At 45.9% G+C, this 27,964-nt stretch overlaps 1 protein-coding gene across 3 annotated transcripts in view; it reads left to right on the top strand.

Annotated features, from left to right (window-relative positions):
- Nucleotides 1–27,584, top strand: part of DPYSL2 (dihydropyrimidinase like 2) — a 55,734-nt gene extending 28,150 nt beyond the window's left edge. For all 3 annotated transcript variants that reach the window (XM_075736835.1, XM_075736836.1, XM_075736837.1), the window contains 11 exons: nt 7,320–7,484; nt 8,625–8,686; nt 9,844–9,924; nt 10,818–10,886; nt 15,275–15,395; nt 18,897–19,053; nt 19,217–19,358; nt 19,541–19,711; nt 22,485–22,664; nt 23,877–24,042; nt 24,739–27,584. In XM_075736835.1, the coding sequence (XP_075592950.1) occupies nt 7,320–7,484; nt 8,625–8,686; nt 9,844–9,924; nt 10,818–10,886; nt 15,275–15,395; nt 18,897–19,053; nt 19,217–19,358; nt 19,541–19,711; nt 22,485–22,664; nt 23,877–24,042; nt 24,739–24,830 (1,406 nt within the window). In that variant the 3' untranslated portion in view covers nt 24,831–27,584. The remainder of the gene's footprint in view (nt 1–7,319; nt 7,485–8,624; nt 8,687–9,843; nt 9,925–10,817; nt 10,887–15,274; nt 15,396–18,896; nt 19,054–19,216; nt 19,359–19,540; nt 19,712–22,484; nt 22,665–23,876; nt 24,043–24,738) is intronic.
- Nucleotides 27,585–27,964: the final 380 nt, after the last annotated feature.

Raw genomic sequence — 27,964 nt, 5'->3', positions numbered from 1 at the left:
TGGTGACCTCCTGAGATACAAGCATAGCTTGGGTGTACAATAAACCTGTACTGTAAAGAAATGGGACCTTTTCTGATCTGATCTAAATGTGTAGTCGTTCCAGCTGTTGAAGAGGGTTATTAATTATACAGACCCCCTATTCTTTACATTTGTGTCCAGCTGGCATTAAATTATTAATTATATTTTTGGATCTGATCAGCTAAAAAGGCAAGTGAAATATCTGTATGACATCAGTGAGGGAATACCAGAACATTGCAATCTGAAAATGTAATCAGTGTAGCATGGATATGTCTAATTCTTCTGAGCCTGGCCCAGCTTCTGATTCTCTGCATGGAGTCTAACAAACTGGATCTAAACTGACAGAAAACGACACGCGATGTCATTCAGCCTGCCTTTTCTCCTGTTAGTTTGGCAGACACATACAAGCGGACAGTCCTTGTGTAGTTGTATTAGCACGGTAAATGCTGTTCTGAGCAGAGCGTTGTTACTCTTCAGAACAATCTCTGTATTTCAGTATCTTTTCTTGGGGGGAAAAAACCCCACAGCAATAATAAAATAATGTGGGAATAAATCCCCAGAAATAAGCAAGGCTGAAATCCGATTGCTGGATCCAGGACGTAAGAAAAGTCTTCATTTGATTTTCATTACCTTCAGTTACCTTAAAAGCGATCTTGTAGCTATCCTTTCTTGTCCTAGATCAAAAACATGACCTGGAGTGTGGTTTAGAGGAAGAACTGGGTATGAAATCAGAACATAGGAGATGTGAGGCTCTTCTAGGTTACTTGGCTTGGGATTTTTGAGCTCAGAAGAAATGCTGAGGTCTCTTTCTAGCCTAACTGATGCAGAGCTGGTGAGCTGGCAGTTGTCTTTCAAGACTTTAAGCAGAAGTCTGATTGCTGGGAGGCTTGACTTTTAATTTTGTTGCTGGACAAGGCAGCTTTCAGCAGCTCAATTTCTTGACATGTAAAAGGCTCATAATGATATCTAAGCAATAGCAGAAGGTATTGCAGTATTTTACTAGCTGAGAGTTTTAAGTCTGTGTATGAAATAGGGTCTGTGATTATGGGATAATAATCTGTGAAGCTTCTTGGGTCAGTCAAAGGCCTGACTTTCAGTTCATGTATATTGATTTTTATTCCACTCGCTCTCACAGCACTACTCCCAGTTCATACCAGTGCCGGGAGAATACTGCTGCAGCCATAGACTAGCAACAACTCCAGACTTCTGAGTAGGGAGCTGTGCAATTACCAGGGCTGAATTTAATTACAACCTCTCAATAAAATGGCTTGTGACAGAATGTACAACTCAATAAATTCACCAGATTTCATCACATGCAGTTGCTGTGAAGATTAAGTAGTATTAAAAAGGCAGATGTGTTTATAGTGATCAAGCTGCTATTTCAAGTTTTGGGTAGGGGAAATCTGCCTGCTAACAGTTAGGCTTAAATGTTAAGGATTTTCACCTTATAAACTCCTCTTAAACAATAGGCACATTTAATACTAGTAGGAGCAGGAAATAATGTGTAAAACTGCAGTTTATAATAGCAACTGGAACCCTGCATACATGGTTTTATTACACACACAATTTTTGTAACATCTGACCCTAATTCACGTTTATATTGTTCATATCAAATAGTTTTTCTCTTTCCTGGTAGTTTTTCTCTTTCCTGGTTTGTTAGCTGAAGACCAAGAAGAATTTCATGCATGCTTTAGATGACACGTAATTAAACCAGCTGAAAAAACCTTTACAGGGGAAAGCTCGATCTAAGGGCTGTTAATAGAAACTCCAGGAAGGGTTGTTAGCAAGCCAAGGCCTGCTCAAATGAGGCAGGATGCAAAAGAGAAAAAAAAAATTGAACATGCCACAATAGCAGGAAGCTATAAAACCCATTAATCCCCACCCATGAGGACATCCATCCAAAAAGTAAAGTTTTGTTTTCAAAGCAAGGCTAATAGCTGAATTCAGCTTTCCCACTGAAGCAGTAATTTCTCTTGAGCTTCGTGAGGGGTCAAAAATATAAAGGCATGGCTCTTAAACTGCCTTTTTTTGAGAGAGAGAGAGCTTCGAAGTGCCAGAGGGAGATTATATGGGATTTTTTTATGGCTTCAGTCTCAAAGCATCCTGCAGGCTGTTGGTTAAGTTCCCCAGTGTTCTGTGAGTGATCCCTCGTGCCCGTGCAGAACAGCTACCTCCGTTCCCAAACTGGGCACTTGTTCAGGGCCTGGGCGAGAGCCGCAGATATCCCCCGGCTTCAGAAAAGCTCTTAAGGACCAGAAAGCCGCGGCGTGTCCGAGTTTGTCAAAGGAAGCCAAGACGTGATGCAACGTTTTACAAAGCCACTGTTCAAAGCTGAGATTGGCACCATTTTAGGAGTGCCATGCAGCTCGCGGGGCGGCATGGTTTTAAAGTAAGGGAGGCGACAGGGCAGCTGAATGAAGAACAACAAAGATATGTTTAAAGCCAACGCGCACTGACTGGTGATGTGATGAGTAATGCTAGTGCTTTATAAACCGATGCTGTCACTTCTACCCTACTTAGATTTTTTTTTCATGCTTACATTCAAACAATACTACTTTATTTTCCCCCTGCTCGGAAAGTTCCCTTTAAATCAATTCCTCTAAGTTTTTGCCTTCCCCTTTCCATTTAACATCGAGTGGCTGATGCGCTGGTGGTTGTTATCTCTCCCCCGCAGCACTCAACCATTTTGGCTCATTGGAGACGTACCGTTTCAGTGTGGCTGAATGCCAGCTCTGGTATATTAAAGCCGCACAGATAAGCTAACAGCGGTTAGTGTTGTTGTCTCACTTCAGCTTATTGTCTGCCTTTAATCTTGAGCCGATTAATCTGTCCAAGGAGGAGCGAAGGATCATGAGGGAGACAGGCAGAAAACCAGCCATGGATGATGGGTAAGTGGGAGCTGAAATACTTGGAAGTAAGAGCAGATGCACCTTGTAAGCAATGTGAGACTGTGTGTAATGACGGGAGAGCAAAGCCAGGCACACTGGAGGGGTAATTAAGAGTCTTTGTGATTGTGGCTGGAACAATCAGGGCATGTGGGTACACAGGTGCTCAAATCCCGCTCCTTCCAAGGGGACATGAACGCTCGGTTTGTCTGGGGAAAAGATGAACAGACTATCCAGTAATATTGGAATCTCATCGGTATTTTACCAAGGGAAAAATCAGGTCATTTGTAAAATACAAAATCCTTTTTAATTTTTTTTTTTAAAAGCTATTACTTTGCTGATGTAAACGAGCTTGCTTGTTTCTAAGCCGTAGGCTGTTGCATTTTTGGATTCTGCATCTCAGAAGGTTAAGAGATAAATCTACAGAATGTTTTCTGTTCGTAGCTGAGAAACCACTGTAATCCTAACCTTGGCTTTGCCATGTAACTTGCTGAGAGTGTTTGTTAAATAAAGAGAAACATTAGGATTAGGCCTGAAATTCACTGTGATTCAGGGAGCCACTACAAGGACCACAAGCTATCTAATTCCTCCTTTGAAGGTTTCAGTACTGCTGAAGTGATACTTAAATGATCTTTTCCTTTTCTCTTTTTTAATTTGGTTTGTTTCTGTTTTTTGGAGCAAGCTTTGAGACTAAATTGAGCTGGCAACTTCCTTTTCAGACCTCAGCAGCTGACTTCATTTGTACAGCAATAATCAACAACAGGAAGAAAACATCTGGGCTTGGAAGGACGCAGAGATCAAGGCTGTAGTGGTCTAGAGAATAAAGGGGTGACAACAGTCTGTGTTGCAACAGTTTGTCTTGAGTGCGTCCTGCAGACGTGAGGCCACTCCAGCGGCTGCAGGAATTGAACATTCCTGGTTTCCGAGATGAAGGAACGAAAGATGGGGCAGTAAGCTGTTGGGTTCCCTAGAGAGAAGTGGTTCAGTGAGGTCAGGACAGCACGCTGCTTTTCGCATGGGAAGCCTCCAGGGTAATCTCCATGGCTGGGTTTGCTGCGTCCTCCGGTGGGTCAGAAGAACTTGTGTCCATGGTCCTGTGGTGGATCATACCCAAGGGTCATCTTGGGAACCTCGGGCTGTGGGAATGTGATGGACGGAGCTTTCATCAGCTGCTTTGTACTGCTCTGAATCACAGGGACCTTAAAGAAAAAGCTTTTTGTTTTACTCTGAGCTGTTGAGCTGTGCCTGAGAACTGGAAGGAGAACTTCCTCTGAGCTGCGTGTGGGTGATTCTATCCATACCAATAGGCAGAAGTAGTTGCAATGCTCTGTTCTTTTAACGGCAGGTGAAGAACCAGTCTCGACTCTTCTCCTTTAAAGGATCTAGGCTCACTCTTACTTATTTGGGCTCCCAAAAACCCCAACCGTAGCATGTGGGCATGTAGGCTGTGATCTTGCAATGTAGTTGTTCCCCTCCATTGTAACAAGGGATGGTAAAAATGAGGAGACCTTTGCATTTATGTCTGAATTACCTCTGGACAGCACTTAGGGTTACATCCACCTTCCTCATGTCTTATGTGCAGCCTTCTGCTGCCTCACCTGTGGCAATGCAGCTTCCTTCCTGCTCCAGGGTGCTGCGTGTCAGGTACAGCAGCTGCAGCACTTGGAGCTCTGTCCAGGGCTGTCCCTGTCACTGTGACTATCCCGTGGTGTGCTCTATCATGTTGCTCCTTCCCCGAGCCTCTTTGGACTAGTTAAATCACAAGCTTTTGAAGGCTGTTGGCTTACCTTGCACATTCAGGCTGCCTTCTTGCTGACTTCTTCCATGTGAATGTAACAGAGCAGAAAGCTGCTATGGAAACAAACTGTGCTCTGTTTTGATGGGGATGATGGGCGATTTGGCTATCAGTTGAGCTCAAGGGACCTGCTATGAGATGTGTCGGCAGCACAGCTTCCATATGAGATACTCCTAATCCCCAGAGCTGACTTTCACGCACATATGCACCACTACCTCCATCCCTTATCCTTATTGTAACCAGCTGTGGTTTGACTTTGTCAAAGATCTGATAGAGCTCCCTTACCCCCTCTCCCACTCCTTCCACAACTCCCATTAGTCATACTTGGGCAGCGCATGAAATAAGATGGTGATAAAGCTCTGATCCTAGACACCAGAGTCGTTCCTAGGGGCTCCATGCTGGGCTGTGAAGACTCCACCGTGTTAACCCCTTGATGCCTCCAGGCAGAATTTCCTCACGCCCAAAAGCCCTGTAGGATCTTGGGGTTGACAGAGCTCTTAGGGCACCTTTCATCTTAAGTAGAGATGGATTTATTACTGTGATGTGTTAATTAAATGAGTTTTTCTGGCTTTTTAACTAGTCAGTGGGCTGAGGAAGACAGCTCTTGTGTTAAGGCACTGGCCATTTCTGAAAACCTGGGTTTTCTCTGTATCCCGTTGGTAATGCAGAGAGAATGTTATTTTTCTCCTTGTTGTTCATACTACTTAAGCTAAAGATTAACTTTGGCAGAGTGACAAAGGGCTACGTACTGGCCAAGAAACAATTCACTCTGGAAGTTAGTGGAAGGTTTCTGACCACTGGGGAGGAGGAGATCATGGAACAGAAATCGGATGATTTTTTTAAAAAACAGTTTATCGTCTGGTTAAATTTGGGTTGCTTTTCCCGAGGGTGGTGAAAAGCACATCCTTGATCTGATGCCAGTCACCAGGCAAATTTCGGAGCCTTCACTCATGGCATAGATTTCTCTGATGGGTGGGACACCGCTATCTGGGCGGACGGAGGCCACCAGCCACCCCTGAACCCCTAAGCCACCGCTGATCGAAGCTGCAGCCATACTGCCCATGTATCAGCAAAGAACTGTGCATCACATCCTTCCCTTCGCAGGCTAGTGTGGGGCTTTGAGGGAAAACACAAGCTTTTTGGAACAGCACAAATATTTAAACTGCTGTTTTGCTCTCCGTCACGTAGTCACCTTTGCAAAAGGGAGAGAGGGTGGGCAGAGCTTTGCGGGAAGGATGGTTGTTTTGGATAATCCTCTCGGCTTTCTACAGCCCTTGCACATCTCAGACATCAGAGACGTCATTACCGACTCGGGTGGCTGAAGTTGGCAGGTCGTTCAGGAGAGCTGTACTGCTTTTGCAGTGGGTCGAGAGCTCCCGGTGTACATCCAGATCCTAAGGCAGTGCAAAACCAGTAAATCTAGGCCGATGTGTCTGCGTGGGGGCGAAGCAAAGCTTTGTGCTTCACTGAGAGCGGGTAGGGCCCAAGGACTTTGTCTCTTACCCTAGCTGTGATTTACAGCTAACTGCTGAGCTGATGGCAGCCCAGATACTCACCAGTAAAGATAAAAATAAACTGCGTGAATTTCTCTGCTGATAATTGAAGTGACTTTTTTTTTTTTTTGTGCGATGATTTAATATCAAGCCAGGGCTCTCTCCTCCTCCCCAACAGTTCCTGCCCACCTTGTGACCCCTGAAGTCCCACAGGCTTTTCCTATTCTCTCAGCAGCAGTTCAGTTTCTGAGATGCTGGCTGGCTTCTTTTATTTCACTGTGTTTAGTGAAGATTAATAAAAATTTGAATGGTATTCAAATTACTGGGAGGAACACTAGACCTTCAGACCCAAATCTCTCTTGCTGCCCTGTTGTGCATCTGCAGCATTGCTGGAGTATCCTGTAGCTGCCGAAGAACCCCGTTGCTGCTGGACCTAATGAGGATGTTCTAAAGGCTCGAACGAGGATCAGCCTGAGCAGATGCCAGGCGCAAGCAGGACCATCCTGTTGCAGGAGGTCTCTCTCCGGCCATGACAGACTGTTGGTCCTGCTTCTTCCAGTCCTTGCTTGTGCACCATGCTCTTGGTCGGGATGTGTAGCACGAAGCAGCTCTGATCCACACGCGGAGTCCTTGGTTGTCACTGCGTACATGCGAGCAGTAATACATCTTTGCGCTCTTTGGACGCCTTTTGTAGCGCCTCCAGAGGCACAGACAAAGGCACTGCTTGAACATGAGGTACTGAGTACCGAAAGCTGCTGACTGATGCTCACAGGGGATCTTGCCTGTGTCATTGTTTATTTGTCACCAAACAGGGGAGCAGTGTTTATAGAACTCTCTGCTTTGGTTTGTATTTGCTGCCCTAGGAGTTTCTTTTGCTCCATTCACAAACAATTGCAGTAAACAGGCTGTAGTAATTGAATTATTTCCTTCAGCTTCTGCTCCGTAATCAGCTTCCTGGTTGCATTCTCAGATGTGGGGCTTTAGAAGCCAGGTCTTTCAAACTCAAATATTTTAAGGGGAAGGGGATCTCTTGTTTTTGCAGCAGCGTCTGCAAAACATGCTTTCTGTCTTGGGCACCCAGGAAACTCTGCGCCAGCCATTTACCAATGCTTTGGTTGTCTTTCCCAGTCGATCACGTGGTTCCTGAGCCAGGGACCAGTTTGCTGACTGCGTTCGACCAGTGGCGAGAATGGGCAGACAGCAAATCCTGCTGCGACTACTCTCTGCATGTGGATATCACCGAGTGGCATAAAGGTGTCCAGGAGGAGATGGAAGCTCTGGTTAAAGATCATGGTAAGTTGTTACTGAAAGCTCAGGGAAGCCTTTCCCCTCTTTATTTTTCAGGACTGGCTCTTTTGATATATTTTACTCTAACATTTCAATAAAGCTGTTTTGGGACCTGATGTTAACTTGGTGCATTCTGGCTTCTTGTGAAGGTTTGGACAGTCACAGTTGTAGAGGGCTCAGAGGCATGGTACACACTGGTGTCACTGCAGCGCGTTAGGTGGGTGAGCGTGGATTTTGCAGAGGTGAATCTCTTGCTGCTGCCATGCAGAGGAGCACCTTTGTTCAGTGGAAGCCCTTTGATTTTCATTAGTGCAAGTGGGTGATAGCTTCAGCCCTTAAACTGTTGTAAACAAGGGAAGAATTGGGCTCAGAAGGAACAATCCAGCACTGGTTGCTAAAAGTGGAGAAGAGCTGAATAAAATGACCTCATAGGTTTTTCCCCTCTTTAATTTCCTTGACGTTTCATCCTTAGGCTAGAGTAATTTTCCATCCTGTTTGTAGTTTAAAAAAACCCACCCTTTTAGGTCCTAATGAGTGCTTTCCCACACGTCCTGGGTAAGAGGTTTTACTGGTTCAGAAGGCAGGAGAGGGAAGGCTGACTTAGGAGCAAGTGCTCCCTTTTTCTTGGTCAGTACGAACACGGTGGAGGTGGGGGGAATGCTCACAGACACGGATTTCCCATCGCTCTCGCAGGAGACAGTGGGGGATCAGGCAGCCAGGCCCAGTCTCTGCTTTTGTGTGTGATGCATTTTTGCTTATTTTTTTTACTCAGCCTCCTACAATGCTGAATCCACAGAATTATTCCTATTTCAGTGTTAATTGGAAGCCCTAGGGGTTTAACTATCCCCACGGCTGGAGTGCAGGCTCCTCCGTTCTCATCAGTTGTGTTAATAAATGCCACATGGCTGAGAAGATCCTGGCTTTACGCTCTGATCTGTTGAGAGTGCGTGTGTCTGTGCGCATACATATGTGTGTACACATTTCACAGCAGATTAAAGTAATTTACTTGTCTACCCGTCATTACTGCTTTCCGGGGGGCTGATTGAGGGGGACATCTTCTCTCTACGAGAAATGGTGTGTTTCATAGCTTTATTTGTGCTTGCAATTTGTATGTCAAAGATAATTCCTTTGCTCTCTTTCTACCAGGTGTGAACTCCTTCTTGGTTTACATGGCTTTCAAAGATCGCTTTCAGCTAACTGATTCTCAGGTAGGAAAGCTTAATGCTCACATGCTTCTGTTGCTGCAGGCTGTGCATCAGTCCCATATGAGGGTTTAAATTCAATACACAGGGATCTGACATTCTCTTCTGGTTTCAGTCTTTCTGTGCGTAACGGTACCTAAGGTTTGCAGCAGTACCCAGAGCTCTTGTTTAAAGATTTTTTTTCTTTTTGATAAAAAGTCCGCAACAACAACAAACCCTGAAAGGCTTGGCTGGGGAAAGCATTGGCAAAACTCTTATTTGGAGGGAGCTAAGGTTTTATTCCAGCTCCCTTAGTGTGGAAGCAGTGGCAGTTTTATAAATTGCTGCTCTATGCCTAGGCACAGGGCAGGACAGTGAGATCTCTGGTGTAATTTTTCTCTGTGTTTATCAGCCGAAACTGATCCTGTCCAGAAGTGGGTTTCTGGCGTTAGCATTCGAATCGGTGGGACCTTAAAAAGGAATTGCCCTCCCATTTGCTATTCTGGTGGATACGTGTGGGTACATTTAATTATTGAGATGGGCAGTTTATATTTCAAAACGTGGTGGGAGGAGAGGAATGCCTGGGAGTCATTTGGAACAGTGTAGGAGGTAGTGGCGTATGACAGTTATCTCTAATGACTCTGGTAAGCATTTTAATGAGTGACCATTGACGGAGCCGGCGTCAGTTGTGGGTTACTCAGCCTGAGCCTTCTCAAACCAGTTGCTGGAGTGGGAAATCCCACTGCTCCTATCCCGGGCAGGGAGAGGGCTGGGTGCAGGTTCCCCGTGCAAATCAAATGTAAGGGGTTTTTTTCATGCCAAGCAGCAGTAAATGAAGGCATGAAGCAGGTACAACTCTGTGAGCCCTTTAAAATCACTCCAGGTGTAGGCCTGTGCAGTTGCTGTTTCTTCCTCCCACTGGATATACTAAACCTGGCTTTTGAATAGTGCTTCTTTGCCGCATCAGTAGCATCTGACTGTACAGATTGGGAAATTCAGCTACAGGTAGGAAAATGGATCATATCTATCCAGCAAACCCCATCTTATATTTTTAATGCTTTCTTTCTCTTTTCTATTCTGCAAAATTCTGTATGCTGAAGGAGTCTGGAGCGTATACTTTACAATATGTCTGTACCTGAGCGTACACTCAGGGTATATTGTAATGTGTATTTTCTGTCTTCCAGATATATGAGGTCCTGAGCGTAATCCGGGATATTGGTGCGACAGCTCAAGTGCATGCTGAGAATGGTGACATCATTGCTGAGGTATGTTATGTTTATTCTGTGGATTATTAACTTCAAAATGCTGGGAGGGATTTAAACTCTTCTTTGCAAACAGAAAATCACCAAGACTGTTAAAAGCATGGCATAGCTGTATCAAGGATGCAAGCAGAGCTCTACATCAAATCTTATACCCTTCATTGCCACTGATAAAGCAGGTTTTTGTGGCAGCTTTCAGGTTGTGGTGGATATCGGCCACCCCTGCCTTTCTCCCCAGAAGTGAAAGACTGTGTCTGGGCGTGACTGTCACTGCGAACAATAAAATGTTCTGCAGTAACTAAGACTGGGGGAGTGGGAAGGGAAATAGCTTCATAGAGTACCTGGGATGCTGATGTTTGGGATCTGTTCATCCTTTAAACAGCAACAAAGAAGAAATCTTAATAATGTATTTGGATTTAATCTGATCTTCAGCTCATTTTATGTATTATGTCTCAAGCATGCGAAACTTGGTGTTGCAGAGGGTTTCTGCGTTGTCTGACTGGGGAAGAGCCCACCGGAGTCTTTGTGCCTAGTTGCCTGGAGTTGCAGGATGATTCTTTCATGAGATGCCATTTTGCGATGTCTTAGAGGTTATTTTATAGACGCAAATGAGTAGTGAGATTTGAGGGCTATGAACCCAGTGTGAAGCAAATTGAAGTAAAAGGTTTCTCTGACCTCCTGTGAACAAATCAGCAAGGATTTTGTGAGCTCTGGTTATTCTCAACAAGGGAAGTTGGACAGGACTCGGGTTGTAAGGGCCTTATGTAAAGCCCCATGTGATTATTAGCTAGCACAGATGCCTAGGATCTCACTTGTCCCTCTTTCAAACAGCTGTGTTTGCAAGAAAAACTGCATGTTGCTTTAAATCTTTTTCCTGCTCTTTTTTCCCTCTGCCTTAGGAGCAGCAAAGGATCCTGGAACTGGGGATCACAGGCCCTGAAGGGCATGTGTTGAGCAGACCTGAAGAGGTGAGGACTTCACTGCCTTTGCATTTTCTCCCCCAATTTATAACATTTCTGCATTGCCATCGAGTACTTCGTATTGGGATGAATGCGGCCGGAAACACGATTTCACCCTGGCTGTAAACATTAGTGCCGCATGGGTAGGGAAAGAGGCGAAGACTAGTAACTAGTCCCTTCAGAGACTAACTGCTCTGGGTACTTAAGAGCAATTGAGGAGCCCCATCCGCTTCTGTACTGGAGAAGGGGCCATCTCCAGGGAGTAATTCATCCAGCCTAAGATTTGATTCATCCTCTGGAAAACCTCATCTCTTACTGTTAATTATCAGAGATAGTCTATAAAGGCTCTGCTCAGACATCTAAAGTGAGATGAGATGTGTTTGAACCGCAGAGCCCATGAGAAGCACTCAAAACACGGAGAGCTGTTGGTACTTAGCACGTCTTCACTTCAGCCCTTTGATAGCCCACTCCCTACGTTAGGAGATGTAGAAAACGTTGAACCTGGAGCACAGGTAGAGCACAGTCTACCTGAATCACCATTTCCTTGATTCAGCCGCTGCACAGGAACACACTTAAGATGGAGTCCCTGAACAGTTACATTTTCTGGTGGTCTTTACAGAGCTAGGCAAGTTCTTGTAGTTTCCTGTCGCTTTCAGTCGAGTTGTGCATGAGTAAAGACTTCAGAATTTGGGTTTATGTAGGCAGGATTCTGCCACTGACAATCCTGATGTTCTTAGGCACTTGCATAGCTTCCATTACAATAACATTTGATCATTTGGTGAATATTTTACCGATGGTGGATTTTTTACACCAAGGGACTAAGTGGTTTGCTGAAGGCACAGAAAGTACGTACCAGAGAGGGGAGCCAATTCTCAGGTCTTAGCCCAGCATTTTAATACAGGTAACCTCCCTACTTCTCCATTGATTTGTCTAGGGTCAAGCACCTCAGTCCCTCTCGCTCCCTCTAAGTCTTTAAAATAAATCTCAAGAGTAAGAAAGAACCTTAAAACTTTGCTTTTCAGGTTGGTTCCTGTTGCATTCTTTGTTTTCAGTCTTTCAGTATCTCTAAGCTAGACGTGTCACCATGGCATTCTGGGTTTGTGAAGTCCATCTGTTATGTACAAGCCGTTCTTTTTGTTCCTCCAAGATATTGGGGCTTTGCTGACTGCCAGATGTGGCAGCTGGAAGCTGGGTGTGTGAGATCATCCACACGTGCCCCTCATGCTCCCTCTCTATTTCCTCCCCTTGGTTCAGACAAACAGCATCCAGAAACATTTCAGTAGGAATATAAATCATTCCATTGCTTTATGCAGAAGGAGGGAAAAAAAAGCTCGACTTGGGCAGTCTGTGAATCCTCACGGAATTTGTGTTTGGCTCCGGGAGCCGGGATTTTTTGCTTCCTGAAAGTTGTGAGCAAACACTTGCACTGAGCTTTCCACCCACCCCTGCTTTTTTGGTTTTTTAAAATATTTTTTTGGCTTGCATCAGGAGAGCGAGAACAGATGCTGACATGACACTTGGGGCTCATCTGTGGAGCACCCCTAAACTTTTGTCGACTTCAAAGGAAGGCTGCTCCTTACCTTAAAGGATCTGGCCATCAAACTAGCCAAGTCTTGTCTGGATACTTCAAAGCTCATCCTTAGTGGAACAGGAGCTTTAAAGTGTGAACTGTGCAGTTCCCTGGCTTGGATGGTTTGTTACATCTGTGCGGAAACGTGTTCTTTCTCAGTATAGCAAGGCAGGCTGCCTGAGGACACGTGGCTGCCTCAGATGAGGATCAGTAAAGGCACCGGGCAGCCTCTGTGCAGCTGAACTCAGCTGAGCTCTCTGCCCAGAGTGGAAGTCCAAAATGCTCCTCCTTGAAAGTCATAGGAAGCAGAGCAGGAAACGATGTCATCTGGTTCCCTCCCCTCCTTTTCTCCAGTGCGGGAGTAACTTTGTGTTTTTAAAAACATACGACTCCCTCTAAGCTGGCTGATGACAAAGGGTGGCAGCAGATCCGTAATTCCTGTTGCCTTCAGGAGGAGTGGATGTCCCTTGGTATCCCCCGGCATGCTGTTAACACTAGAATTGGCTTTTCACGCTGCCTCTTACGGAGTGTAAAGCCTGTCCTAAGGACTTTATGATAGTTGTCATCTTACTGAAGAGCTGCTTAATTCAGACAAACTACAGCAAACTAGCAGGAGTTGTCAAACAAGTCTAAAATATTTATTAAATCAAAACTCCTGCTCAGTTCAGTGAGACTGACCTCAGAGTGAAGCATTCAGGGCCTGGCAGTTTGTGTCTTTCTTGGAGCGTACACATCTTCTGAATTCCCAGGTTGAGCAGAAGGCATGAATTAAGGCTTACGTTTCACTGCTGACTCAGGGATTTAGCTTGCTCACCTCAGTAACCTGGGTTGACCCAAGGCGACGATATTCAGCATGTCATTCCAGCCAGCGAAGGGAACCTTGATTAAGATATCGCCATCCCAAGTCAGCATCACCCATCACTTTCTGGAAAATTCTCCCCATCATAGCTCAGATCATTCAGTGATGACTTTTCGGAGCAATCCATCATTTTTTGTTTTTATTTTAGCCACAAAAACGCTGAAAGCACAAGCAGTCCAAGTGCTCCAGGAAATGTCTGTCTTTTTTTTCCAAGAGAACTGCTGTGCTAGGGCTTCTAATGCATACTGGTAATTGCAAACATTCCCCTTTGGACCAGTCGTTGGGTTATTGTTATGTGCCTGTCACCATAGCATCTGGGCACAAGGCATTAATTCAGCAGCCTTGTTCTCTTCCATGCAGAAAATACTCTCCTGCTTAGCAATTGCTTAATGCCATTTGGTCAAAAGTCTGGAGATGCGTGTCGTTTTATCCTTGCTTTGCAAGTGGGGAAACTAAGGCACGGGGTGGAAATGTGACCGCCAAGTGCTGCAGTGGCAGAGCTGTGCCCAGCCCTGCTTTAAATGGGCGGTTTGCAAACCGATGCCATTGCCTAGAAGCATTGGCCCGTCTGAGTTTTCTCCTTGTCTCTCAAGAGGGACAAGTATGCTTTTCTTGGCTCTCCCTTTCAGCCTCCGTCTCCCCTGCAAGTGCTGCTGTCTGTGGCATACTCGAGTCAAATGCCCTGGAATAAACACCCTTCCTCGCAGCCTTTTCCATTTGCGTGGGGCAGCTGGGCCAGAAAACGTCCCCTTCTGTACATCACCCTGCCTGGGGAGGGTTAGTCACAAGTCCTGGCACGGTGACAGGCTAGGGCTTTAACCCTTTTGGCACTGGAGACCAGCCTGCTGGCTCTGGGGGGCTGGTTTTCTTTTAAAACCTCCCAGCTGTTGTGTTGTTTTTCTGGAGCAGTCCAGCCGCAAACGGAGCAGTGTCACAGGTGGTGGCTTTGTCAGCGTGAGCAGAGCTGTTCTGGGCACTTGGACATCAGCGTGGTGAATGCACCGTTTCCTAAGCTGATGGGCCCTTAATTTCGGGTGGTACTTTCAGTGGATCAAGCACGGTGCTAGGAGCCAGCAGTCAATGCATTCTGATTCTGGGACCGGTGATGGTTTACAGCGCTTGGCTTCTGATAAGTCGCCGTAGAGCAGATTTTCAAAAGTGCTGAGCATGTGCCAGTCCCATTGGAGTCCACGGGAGGTGCTGGTGGCCTCTTGAATTTGGGAATCAGGTGGCTGATTGCTCTGGGTTTCAGTTTCCTCTGTTGTTCACTTGGAACATGCCTGCGGTTATTGCAGGCTCAGTTCTCCATGGTAGTAGGCACTATGAGCATTACCCTCTTGTTAAATCTGTCATCTGGACTGCTTTGATTAGGATGTGCGATCTGTAAAAGTCTGCAGAGTGATTATGTTCATTCTAAGACTGTAGTTATAAAGTGACCCTCAGTCATGCTGAGGTTATCTATCTCTCTACACACGCAAGGAAAAGTAGTTGATTTATGGGGTGGTTCACACTCTGTCAGATCCCAAGCCAGATATTGTAGCGGAGGGTACAATTTAGGAGGCTTGTTTGGAAACGTGGCTTACCCAGAGTATGCGGCTACAGCATCTCTCTTCCGCGTGGGCTGGAACATGAATAGTTTTGTTGAGTCAACATTTAGTTGCTTATTTTTGTCTAGGTTAAAGAAGGGGCTGAATCATTCTGACCTTGAGCACCTGGAGTGTTATTTTAGGACTTAGTCTGCTTGCAGAGAAACTTGGAAGCAGCCGCAGAGAAAAGGTAGTAATAAGAGGGGACTACAGCTTGATGTCATTTTAATCATCGTGATGACGCTGTATGTTTTTCAAGCTCAGAATTGGAGAGTGGAGAGTCTCTTATCTTGGCCATGCAGAGGCTGTGACCCTCTGAAGGTGAATGGGATATGCTTACATGTGGGGATGCTACTAACTTGCTGCTGGCTTTGTTTCTCAGGTGGAGGCAGAGGCTGTGAACCGGGCAATCACCATCGCCAACCAAACCAACTGCCCCCTTTATATCACCAAGGTGATGAGCAAAAGTGCCGCTGATGTCATTGCTCAAGCCAGGAAAAAGGGTAAGTTATTTCCCTTGGATGGAGGCACCCTATTAGCTCATGCAGTTCAGCTCCTTGCCAACATACGCTTCATCCCTACAGGAGAGGTTTCTTTTTCCAGTGTTATTGTCCAGGCTCTTTTTTTAAAAGGTCCCAAGCAGCTGCTTCTGTCTCATCTCCCACAGAGACGTATTCAGTGGGTCATATCAGTGCCCAGAGCCGTTTCTTCTGTTCAGCCTGGAGCCTCTCTCTTCACACTCATCCTACCACAGTGAGCCATGCACCTTCATGTTATTGCAGAGTAATTCCATGCTGTCTCCATTTAATGAATTCCCCTGGAGACTGCAAGCTGTGTCTTCCTTCCAGCTGCCGTGGTCTTTCCTTGGTGCTTTCTGCTGAGCTGCTTCCTGGGGTCAGAAGTGGTTCCAAGTGTCCTGACGGAGATCTCTGACTCACGAGTCCTGTTGGATTTAGTTGGAGTAGCCAAAGAGGTTACTGATTCAAGCTAACCACTGTGCTCCTTGCTTGTGAAATAGATAATCTTCGTGTGCTGTAACTCGCAACCTGGCATCCGAACAGGAATTGGGATCAGTAGTCTGGGTTAGGCTGGGAATTGCAATCACCTCTCATAACTCTGCCTGAGGATGCTGCAAGAAGCAAGACTCAGTCCTGCCGTGGATGCTGCTGCCTTGTGTTTCCTCTCTCACCGAGGTCTGGGAGGGAGCTGCACTGCTCGGAGTGATGCAGTAGCTTCTCCCGAGTTCTGACCCCCATGGAGCAAGGGTTACAAAGCACAGTGAGTGCCTGTCTCCCTGCTTAATTCTGTGACTAAACCGTTCATTTCTATTTAAAGTGGCTCTGGGTGGGTGAGTAAGCAGGGGGGATGATTTTCCCCCTTCTTTCCTCAGAAGGGTTGGATTTAATTTTATGCGTTCTAAATAAGCCTGAATGGATATACAAATGACATCACTTTCCATCTGGGTGTTTGGTGCGAGAAGAGCTAATTTCCTACCGCAGCAAACAGATTCGTGTTTGTGTGTTGGCTCAGAAGTATTTTGGTCCCATGATTCCTGTTAAATGAGTTCAGAGTTGGTGAGGAGGACTGATTTCCAAGGCATCTCTTTCTGTTCGTGACGTGGAAGCAGCTCAAGCTGTTTGGGATAAACCTTCCTCTCCTAGCTCCATTAGCGGAGATCATGCCGGAATGAGAAGATGTGTTGACACAGCAAAGTGGCTGCATGTTGCATTGTGCCAGAAAACAACTTGATGTCGTCGTGCAGCTCAGTTCTATAAGTCAGGGAGACATCCCTTCCTCTTTCTAGGTAAAGTGCTAGAGACATGTGCACCGACAAAAACATCTTCTTGCTATGCTCACTGTCCCCTGAGACCACTAGCTGGCAAGTAGAGAGAGGCATTGGGATGAGAGACCATACGCTTATATCGCAGAAGCCATAAAGCACAGCCTGGCTTGGGTGGACGTTACCTGGCCTGTGAAAGGTGCTGGGATTTGTCTCAGATGAATGATCCACAGAACTTACTCACTTAGCCTCCTGAGTGAACTAGCATACGCAGTTTTCATTCAGATTGGAGTTTTCTCCTTATAAGGAGAATTCGGGGTATAAATGGCATGCCGTTCTCTGTTCCTTTATTTAAATAATTCAATTTAAATGCTGTGCAGTTACCCAACTGGGTAACCCAGGAGGGCCACACACGCTAGCTTTGCCCTCCCAAGCAACAGAGGAAGCGCAACTGAAGACTATCCAAGGCAGAAACAAAACAGAATTGATTTGCTAAATGGAAAAGAATGAATGTTATTTAAAGCCAGATGTTCCCAGTGGCATTTGTACGGAGGAGATTCCCTGCAGACTCTGTCGTTGGCAGATCTGGGAGCTCAAAACATCTCTCCCTGCAGAACAATCCTCCCAATGTATTGGCCCACAACAGGCCTCCCATTATTAGCCAGCGTGTGTTTTGCCTTGTTCTGATTTCATAACCCTATCTGTGGCAAGTGATGTCAGACGGCCTCTTCCTCTGCTGGTGGATCCCCCCTGACAAAGGCTGTTCCTACACCTCCTGTTGCAGTGTGGTCCTGGAAACAGCACGAAGGCAGTTAATGCATCGTTGTGCCTCAGCTAATGTACTCTCTCCCAGCTAGCTCGAGAGCCTATAGACATAACAGTAGCTCAAACAATATGTGGAAGACCATATTTTTGTACTCTGTGTGGTGAGGTGTGTAAGATCCTGCTGACCGATTCTGCAATCTTTGCCAGTCTTTTCTGATTGAAATATTTAGGGTTAGTATTTTAACTACCCACGTCTTTTGCAGGCAGATGCCAACACATGAAGTGTCTGGGCTCAGAAGCCAGATGGATAGGCACTTAACAGAGATTTCAGGAAGGTTGCATTTGGTGAGCAGATCTGTGGGGCTACCAGCTTGCACCGCTTTTGAAGTTGCAGCATCTTGCATCTGCTTGGTGTGCAGATGTTGCTGGTGCATTCCAGCTTGCAAAGTATTGTGGCCTTAAGGATCCGCTGTTCCTTCATGTGGTTCCAAAAATGTTAATAAAGAGGAAGGATGCACTGGTGTTTAGCGCACTGGACAGAGAGGCAGGAGATTCAATTTAATTTCCTAGTTCGGCCACAGATTTACCCTGTGCCCTTGGGGGAATCACTCAGTTCCCCTGACCTGCATTTGTGAACCAGAAACTCCGACCCTTCCTCTAGGATGGGCTTTCTCTGTAGGCAGGAAACTTTCCTGCTAGGTGTTTTCTCTTATCTGATCTATGCACAGGGTCTGCTTCAAGAAACCCAGTCTTGTTAGATCTTTAATACATAGACATTTAGAAAAATATTGCAGGTAGAAAAATATTGCAGAATTTTCATTCTTTTTCTTCCATATCCCCTCTAGATGAGACTGGATCTCCTCACGCTCTTACAGTTCCCCTCAGCCTCTTTCATAAGGTTCTTGGCCCAGGATGCAATACAATGAGTCTTACAGTAACCCTTTCCAGCACAATTAACCAGTGCCAACCTCAGCAATTGTATAAAGACATTGTGCACATTTTGCTGCTTCAAGCTCTTATCAGTAATGATATCTTTATTATTAACTCAAGTATTTACTTGTTTGGATGCTTCGTCCGAGGGACTGATTTTTGGAAAATGCTCAGTGTTTCTTTAGCGATCTCAAGATAGACGTGTAAAATTAAGAGTTTGCTTGTGAAAACACAAAGTAACATAACATGTGCCCCTAGTAACATAACACACCTTCCGAGGAGCATTGAGCAGGCCAGGAGTTAATGATGTCTGATTATCTGGTCATGCAGGCCAGTGAGTCCAATTCAGTGTTACGTCTCTGTGGTCACATACTTAAGAGAAAGTACCAAGAAGCCCTGCAGCGTGCAATGCTGGCATAACTTACCCAACTTGTCCTTTTTCAGAAGGATGCCTTATGCCTCGAAGCTGGGCTGGAGATGCATGTTGCTTGGTGCTCACAGTGGATTTGTCTGTATTCCTGTCCTGTAGGCACTGTGGTGTATGGAGAACCCATCACAGCCAGCTTGGGTACCGATGGATCTCATTACTGGAGCAAGAACTGGGCTAAGGCAGCAGCTTTTGTTACTTCCCCACCATTGAGTCCTGACCCAACCACTCCTGATTTTCTCAACTCGCTACTGTCCTGGTGAGTAGAGCTCTTTGTGTTCGTACAGCGTGTGCTTCATCATGAGACAAGTGGCTGATAAAAATAATAGCTGTTGTTGCCAGCAAGAAAAGGGCTGTTTTACCTTTAGGAGTTAAACATGTGACAATAAAATATCGTAAATACCTGTCATTGTCTTTTCCAGTGGAGACCTCCAAGTTACTGGCAGTGCCCACTGCACCTTCAACACTGCTCAGAAAGCTGTTGGGAAAGACAACTTTACCCTGATCCCCGAAGGAACCAATGGGACTGAGGAGAGGATGTCCATCATCTGGGATAAGGCCGTGGTATGTCACACATGTCTAGGCTGCAACTAGACGTGCAGAGCTGAAAGAGCTGCAGCAATGTGTTGTTATCTCCCTCCCGGACGCTTTTTATGGTCCTTGGGAATCTGCTGTGCTGTCAGCTGTTTGCTTTTTGGAGTGGTCCCCACCCGGCTAATGCACTGACTCCTTTTGTCTTTCCCCAGGTGACTGGCAAGATGGATGAGAACCAGTTTGTTGCTGTGACCAGCACAAATGCAGCTAAAATCTTTAACCTGTACCCGCGGAAGGGCCGTATTGCAGTGGGCTCGGATGCTGATCTGGTTATCTGGGATCCTGACAGTGTCAAGACAATCTCTGCCAAGACTCATAACATAGTAAGGATATTTTCTATGATGTGAGCCCTGCTGCTCATTTCCTCCTCTCTTTCCTTCAATGCCAGACTCTGCTGCCAAGAACTAGAGCTCATGACAACTCAGGGCTTTGTTTTCTCCATGCCCCAAGCCCTCTCTGGTCTTACACCCAGTACAGCCCAGTTGTGTGAGCAGAAGGGAAGACGACTGAGTCCAAATCTGAAATCACATGAATACCCAGAGATTGGCCTCGGAGCAATGAGGTTGTCTGCTCTTTCCGAGTGTTGGATCCTTGGATCTGAGCACACAGAAAGCTCTTTAAATCTTCTAAAATATCAAAAGGCCTCTGATCACAATGTGTCACGACCTTGTGGCTCACTAGCAGTGGGAATGTCAAGTGCCCCTTTTCTGGTTGGGGTCAGTGAAGCTTGTCAGCTCGTGGACACCTTAGCTGGAGATCTGATCCAGATCCATGAGTCTGAGGGGATTTACACCACGTACTGATCTGGCATGTGTGTGTGGAGTCACACTTAGCCATGAGTTTACTGGTGATCATCCCAATGTCAGCTGGCACAGGGAGGCCCAGGGCAGCACCCAGACTAACCAGATCTTCGCCCCGGTTCTTTTGTGATGGCACTCTTAGAGGCACTGTTTGCTTCTGGCCCACAGCTGTGTCCCACATCTTATACCTGGCTGTGGGAAACTGCAGAATGGTCCCAGTGCAAAGGGCTGGTTGGAGTCTCCCTGTGACATTGGAGCACTGTCTCAGAGAAAGCAACCACTGTTTGCATTTGTTGACGACTTGTTTCACTGCTGGCGATGAACCTATGGAATGTTTCCCTGGAAAAAACTTCTTGTTCTTTTTTCCGTGAATGCTTTCATTCACTCTGGAGCTGAAGGAGCAAAATTTTCTTCCACACTTGGATCCCTGGGCACATTCACAAAGAAACTTTTTTTTTAAAGGTTTGGTTCACTTCCCTGTGACTTAACTCTGTGTCAGAATTGGTCACAGATGGCTTGGATTCATCCTCCCTGTGCTTAGACTTCTAGCAGAGGCATCCAGACTCAGAAGTCTGGTCACTTCAGTCACCTTAGAGGTGCTTCCAGACTCATCGCACCTCCAGTCCGGAAAGGGATGACTTAGAGGAGGGAGCCCAGGGACTTAGTGCTATTAGGTGCTAAATTTAGTGGTCTGAACCTGGGTTTGTGCTTATGAATGGCTCAGAGAGCTGGAAGTAGCTTGCTGGATGGACTATTGGAAAGTCATTGCCATTTAATGGCTGTTGTCTTTAGGAAATGAATTGGACTCTTTAAATTTCCTAACAAAAAACTCAGAGACTTGATCTTTTGTGGATATGCTCCAGTGCAATCAGGACTGACTCCATGATGTTGCCACAGATCTGGGCTCGGTTGAAGGAGAACCAGATCCACCGTGGAGCAACCATTCAGCAATGCTTGATAGGACCGCAGATCTCTGTAAGAGGCCTCAGCGCTCCACGGTCAGCTGTTGCCAAAGGCTGCATCTTTATGTTGTGCCAAGGCTGTGGAGGATGAAGGCTCTCGTTTTCAGGTGGTTTCTTCAGAGCCTGAAGGGCTGTCTAGGAAATAGCAGCTTTTTTTCTTACATGTCCAGCTCTGACCTCTTCCCGTCTCTCACTACGTCGCCTGCTATACCTGGCATTACCCCTGCTGGGGTTTGTTCTGTCTCTAGCTGCGTGTGCGCCTTGCGTTAGAGGAGACGTTGATACGAGTGATGCCTTTAGAGGCAAGGCACCCTAATTTGGTCAAGTATAAAACAAAAGCCCCTTTCAAAGTCAGGCAGAGTGGTTGCTGCAACACGAGGAGATGCAGTGATTATGTGGCATCAGATGATTGTTACATTTTTAAATGTTACAGCAACATACGGATGTTTTCCAAGAATTCACACTGCTCTTGCCACTGTCTGGCAAGGAAACGTTAGGAGCTAGGGAGGGAGATAGTGTTGTTCTTGGAACCAGCCTAATTCATACACTTATAACCAAGCCTCCTCCTTTGCCACCACAACTTTTTTTCAGCTGGACCCAGTTCAGTGTCGGTTTAACCGCCATTCTAGCTAATTGTAAATCTGCAGTCAAGCCTGCCCATACTTATAACACACTTCAAGAGCAAACTCCATTATTAACTCGGTAAAAAAAGACCTGGATTTGTCTCAGAGATGGTCACTAGAGTAATAGTCCCCAAATAACATGGTTGTAGTGCGTCTCATTCCAAGATGCTTCATGGGTGGGACATTTACCAGTGATTCCTTTAAAACTTCTCTTTTTTCAGTGGTGTAATGTTTCCAATCTTGTTAATTGAGGATGAGCAATCCCATTAGAGTAAAACAAGATTGTCCTGGTCCCTGACCCATCAACCAAAACACTGGTTTGAAATACAGCTTTTCAAAATTATCATTATTTTTAATATGGAACTTAGATAAAACTTTATTTGGCTCCTAAATCCCCTGCAATTCAGAAGAGATAGGTGCCTGAATGCATTTAAACAGGTAGCTTGTGACGTATTCTCATTTGAAACTGTATTTCCTCTTGTCGTGATGGAAATTTCGCATGACTAAATCCTCAATAAATTTAGATTGATAATAAAGACCAGCCTTTCTGTTAAACCACAGCATATACAACTCAGGTAACTGCTGCTGAGTTTGCTTCCATCTGCCCTTAAAATTTGGGCAATTAGCATGACTGGTGATTGCTAATTAAAGCACAGCAGGCTTTGCTGGGATGAACATGTCTGCCTCATGTTGTCTTTGTGTTTGTTCTAGTCTCTGGAGTACAATATCTTTGAAGGCATGGAGTGCCGTGGGTCTCCCCTGGTGGTCATCAGCCAGGGGAAGATCGTGCTGGAGGACGGGAATCTCCATGTCACTGAGGGATCTGGACGGTATATCCCCAGGAAACCGTTCCCTGACTTCGTTTACAAGCGCATCAAAGCGAGGAGCAGGGTGAGTATAAATGGTTGGATGCACGTTTGGTCTCTCGCTGAAACCCCTGAGTTAAAGGGGTGGAAAACAGATGCTATCCCCTGGCTTGTAGGCACACACAAATGTTCCCTGGATCAGAGCCATATTTATCTCATTCCTCTTTCATTTTTGCTATTCACTTGAGTCATTACAGGAATATGCTTTGGTTTGAGCTTAGATTTTCTGCAAATTTTATTTTTCTGCTCCTTAATTCTTCTCTGTCTTGGGATACCTAGACAGAGCATGTGTCCAGGAACTGTCCGGCTTGGACATGAGTCAGTCTGCAAATAACCCGGCAGGCTTCTTCTGTCACAGAAATACCAAGAGAAGTTACTGATAGCATTTATATATCAAACCTTTCAGCAACAATTTAGAATTCTAATATAATGTTACAGATACATTATGCTGCTTTCCCTTCTGTCAGGTATGATCAGATGCTCTTGTCTGGTGACTGGTGAGTCACAGACACAGCCTACTGACTGTTTGAAAGTGAGAATTTTCTATTTTTAAGAGGCTAAAATTGTTGGAGAAGTGTCTTTGTAAAATAGACCCGTTCGAAAAAGAAACTGCCTTTTGATATGCCTTTAGTTGGTAAAATCTGACAGAGAAGATGGCGCTGAACTCCGCTGCAACTTAGCTGCTGAGAATTTTAGAAGTTTGTTTCTAGATGAACTCAGATTTCTGAGGAGAAGAGTATTTTGATGTTTGAAGTGTTGCCCTCTCCTGGACAAAACCAGAGCTGCGTTAGTTCTGCTGATCATAGGTAATCTTCACATTCCTTGCAAATGATCTTTCCGTAATTGTTCTTTAGAAGAAATTGCAATTTACCAAAATTACGAGTAAAAAGTTTCATCTGAGAGTTGTCAGGAGCCTTTAATACAACAGCAGTAGGTTGAGATCATTCAAGGACAGAACCTGCGGTGCAGGGGACGCACCGGCTGGCTGCTCTCGGCTGCTCGCACGAGGTAGCTGGAGCCGCAGCAGTCCAGAGCACATTTCATTTTACCCACGCTGCTTCAGAGAGCAGCCACCGCCGAGGATCAGCACAGAGGAGATTTCGCATGATTTCAAACCCTCTTACTGAAGGCAAATCTTGAAATCTGTGTCTGTGGCTTAGCAACATCTGGCCAGCTGTTTAGGGCTGGTTTGAAGGCTGGTTTGACCCAGGAGGTTGCCTGCTTCTGTGTTTTGCAGCTGGCCGAGCTGCGGGGTGTGCCTCGAGGCCTCTACGACGGACCTGTCTGTGAAGTGTCAGTGACACCGAAGACGGTCACACCAGCGTCTTCAGCTAAGACATCTCCTGCCAAACAGCAGGCCCCACCCGTGAGGAACCTGCACCAGTCTGGATTCAGCTTGTCTGGTACGTACTTTTTATGGGGCTAAATTATTCATTGCTTTGAAATCACGGCTTGTTTATACTCCCATACTCTGAATTAATTCTGTTGAAATGGGAGGGCAACGAGAGAGACTGTGATGTGGTTTTTAGCTTGGAGGTTATCCCTTTAGAAAGGCAGAAGAGCAGTATTGGAGCTATCACAAAGTCCTGCTTGTTTTCGTGCCGTGGCATGAGTGCTGAGTACCCCGTTGCGTTCTGGGCTCAGCCCTCAGCCGGGTGTCTGAAGAGGGCAGATGGCACCAGCTTCAGCGGAGCTTTGCCAGCTGAGACCAGCTGTGGATCTGGTATGCGGCAGGTTTGATTTCTCAGCGTGCTGTTTCAGTGCAATAAGGGAAAACTATAAAAAGGAATAAAAAGGCTTGCTAAGGGAAGACCATTTAGCCAGCTCGTATCTGTGCAGGGCTGTGTGGCTCAGGTGTTCGGTGCAGAGATACTGATGCAGAACAGGTTTCAGCAGAATTAAGGCACTGGAGGCCAGTCAGGGCTTTTCCTCTAAAGATGCTGCATTTCGGTGCACACCGCTGGCGCCTGGCCTAAGAGAAGGGTGCATCGATGGGTTTCCATGCAGCTGTGCTCTCTCCCCGCTCCCGTGCCCTGCAACTCGCTCATCTCAACCTCTTGCTGGCCCGCAGGACATGACGTTGCTTCTCTCTCCCGCAGGGGCGCAGATCGATGACAACATCCCACGCCGCACGACTCAGCGCATCGTGGCTCCGCCCGGCGGACGTGCCAACATCACCAGCTTGGGCTAAGGACCGACCCCTTCTGTGCCCGCCTAGCGGACCAGGGGACGGGGGCACCTGGAGACCCTGTCTGATTCTTTTAGAGCCTGTGACAGTTACTGCGGGCAACCAGTGAGGGGGGCTGAAGTAAGACGCCTCTTTCAGTCCCCTCAGATTCCCTCCTCATCTTCACCAACCCCTCTCACTTCTCCCCTCAGCCCCTACACATTTAAAGAAATAAACCTTGTTTTGACACCTCTGACATGCAAAAGTAAATGTAAAGAGGATGTTTGAGATCTGTGGCCTCTGTCCCATTCAGCATCTTTCTTTTAATAAAGGAAGGATAAAGTGAATTTCCCGGGAGCTGCCTTTAAGACACACACAAAAAAAGGAATAAATGAATAATAAATGTAAAAAATAGCTTTTTTTTTTTTTTTTTTTTTTAATTTCAAGCAGAAGAGTAGTTCAAGGGTTTTAAACTGGATATTCTGTAGGGTTCTGTATTCCAGCAGAATAGCTAGGCAAGCTTGGAGGGACCCGAATCCCAGCCTGTCTGTAAGCATTCCCCACCACCGCCTTTGAGGTCACTGAATAGCTGTCTGCTGCCGAGAGAGAGAAACAGGACCCAGCACTAGGAATTGACAAAGCGCATCGCACCCAGCCGTCGGGTGAGCTAGAATTGTTGGGGACTTTGGTTCTATTGGTTTGTTTTTTCTTTATTTTTTTTTTCCTTCTGGATTTTGCTGCAAATTAGGTCCTTGAGGAAACTTTTTTTTAATGTTTGTGTGTGCGCGTTTAATATGTTTGTATCATTGTGTTTACGAAGCCTTATCTCAGAACTGGGGACCTCCCTGTTCTTCCCAGTCCTTCCCAAACCTCATTCAAGTTACAGACTCCCGCCAGTGTCACTGCCACCCCGGTACTTCAGGTATTCCTAGGTCGCATCATTCCAGCCGACGCTTGCCACTTAGCTGCAATAAGAGGTTGCAGAGCAGGTTCATAAGCTATGATCTTCAGTGTACTAGGTCTTGTGCTGGTGCGAACAAAGGGCTGGATACCAGCTGAGGAGCTGGGATGGAGTCTCTTGAGAAGTTTTTAGCAGTTAGTTTGTCTTTTATTCCTGGAGGTGGAAATAGATAAGCAGGGGGCCGTGGACAAAGAGCAACATGTTGCTTGAAAGATTTGGGTAGCGGCCATGTTCCCCGTGCCTGGCCATCGATGAGTGGTTATTTAAAACTTTACGAGAGCTTATCTTTAGCTCTCATCGAAAGGCCGGTCAGTTGAGTGCGTGCCTGAGCATCTGTGGCAATTCCAGTCCGGGTCCAGATGCCCAGCTGTTGTATCTGGGACCCTCGGCAGCTCGATGGGTCAACAGCAGCTGAGAATCTCTCATCCACGGTGCGAATTTCACACTCAGTCATTCCTACAGGGGTCTGCCTTTGTGCAAATGTTCATGAGAAGGCCCGGTGGTGGTTCCCCACCCTTCCTCAGCTGCCTGCTGCCTCAGATTTGAGAAACCAGAGGCCACGAGCGGTTCTTGGGTGAATTTAGGAGCCCCAGCCTCTCTGGCAGTCAGCGGGATCTGGGCTTTTAAGTGTCTTCTGGGATTGAAGGTCTTTTAGCCCTAACATTGGAGGCTCATTATTTTCAGGACATGGAGAATAAATCTGCACCGTTAGATTCCCAGTTAAACTTAGCTGGAGGGCTCGGCGGTGCCAAGGGCTTGGCCTGTCTCTTAGCACAGAGCTGTTCTACCCGCAGTTAACGCAGCGTTGCCTCCGCTGTCTGCGTGCCCTGGCGCTTGGCTGCATCTTCTGCTTTCTCTTCTGTTTGTGCTTTGCCATGCGCGTTGACCTTGGTTTTCCGTATTTTTGAGTATTTCCTTAAATGGTGTTTACAGGTTGTTTTGGGGAAAAACTATATATATGAAGGCTTTTAAGAAACAAGTACCAAATTTGTTGCTGGGATTTGCAAGAGATCTGGAAGCTATGTAGGTGCCCAAACCCTCCCAGCTTCAGCACCTAATTCCTTTAGGCCCCTTTGAACACAAAAGAAAAACATTGCCATTTTCATCCATGCATTTTGCATTTAGGTTTTAACTCTTGGGTCTTCTAGTTTTGCATAAAAGAGTTTGCACTTTGTTTGTTAAGTAATCCGTGAACTTAATATATATTGCAGCTATTTTCATTTTTTTTCACCTGTATGTTAAAATCAATTTGAATGAGTTGGGGAGAAAAAAAAAAGAATTGCAGATCCGTTTCAATTCTACGAAACACTTGCGGCTCTTCAGTATTCACTTAAGTCTTCCTTTTTTTTTTCCTTCACTGACTCATGATGACTTTTTAGTTTTAATTTGTTCTTCAAAAGGAAAAAAAATGACAAAAAAAGATTTTTGCAGGCTATGTAAGCATGTTTTTTCCTGTGAGAGCTCGTCTGCTTTGTGTCTGTTTAATGAATGTCATATGTAAATGCTTAAAAAAAAGATGATGACTTAATTAATTAATTAACCGCAGTGACTTGAAGCTCTAAAAATAAAAAAAAAAAAGTAGGATTTAATACTAGCTGGATTTAACCCTTGGATTTGTGATTGTGAACCATGAGTGGAGGAGCTGTAAGTGCTAAAGCTGATCATGTGTGTAGACAAAAAGAAGTACTGATATTTGACCATTGTCTCAATGGCAAACCCCCCCCTGCCCCCAACCCCAAGTCTTGTGTTTTATTCCTTAAGAACTCTGTGTTATATTACATGGGAACTCCTAATAAAGACAAAATGTTGTTGTTTCACTAGGTGCATCTGTGTCTCCAGGCGCTACGTGTTCTGTGTAACTGTGTACCTTGGCTGGTGCCTTCAACAGATAAAAACTGCCCTCTGAAATGGGTGCTAACGTAGGCTGGTGGCAGTCCTGTGTGGGACTGAGATGGACAGCAGCCACGGTTCCTTGGGAGATGGTGATGGTAAAGAGGAATCAGCGGCCCACAGTGTAATTTCCGTTAGGGGAGAGCAAGCCGCTTCTCAGGGCAGTTGTGTGCTTCAGGAGGTATTTGGCAAAGCAGAGACGTTTGCCTGAAAACCGGCTCCGCATTGCAGAGAGCACTGATGAAATGCAAGAGAAGCTAAAGCTGTTGGCGGAGTCCTCAGCCCTCCAGCATCTTTCTGCTTGGAC

The sequence above is a fragment of the Balearica regulorum genome, chromosome 27 (assembly GCF_011004875.1).
Source record: "Balearica regulorum gibbericeps isolate bBalReg1 chromosome 27, bBalReg1.pri, whole genome shotgun sequence".
In the NCBI taxonomy this organism is placed as follows: Eukaryota; Metazoa; Chordata; class Aves; order Gruiformes; family Gruidae; genus Balearica; species Balearica regulorum.
This window is presented reverse-complemented; position numbering and strand designations above follow the sequence as displayed.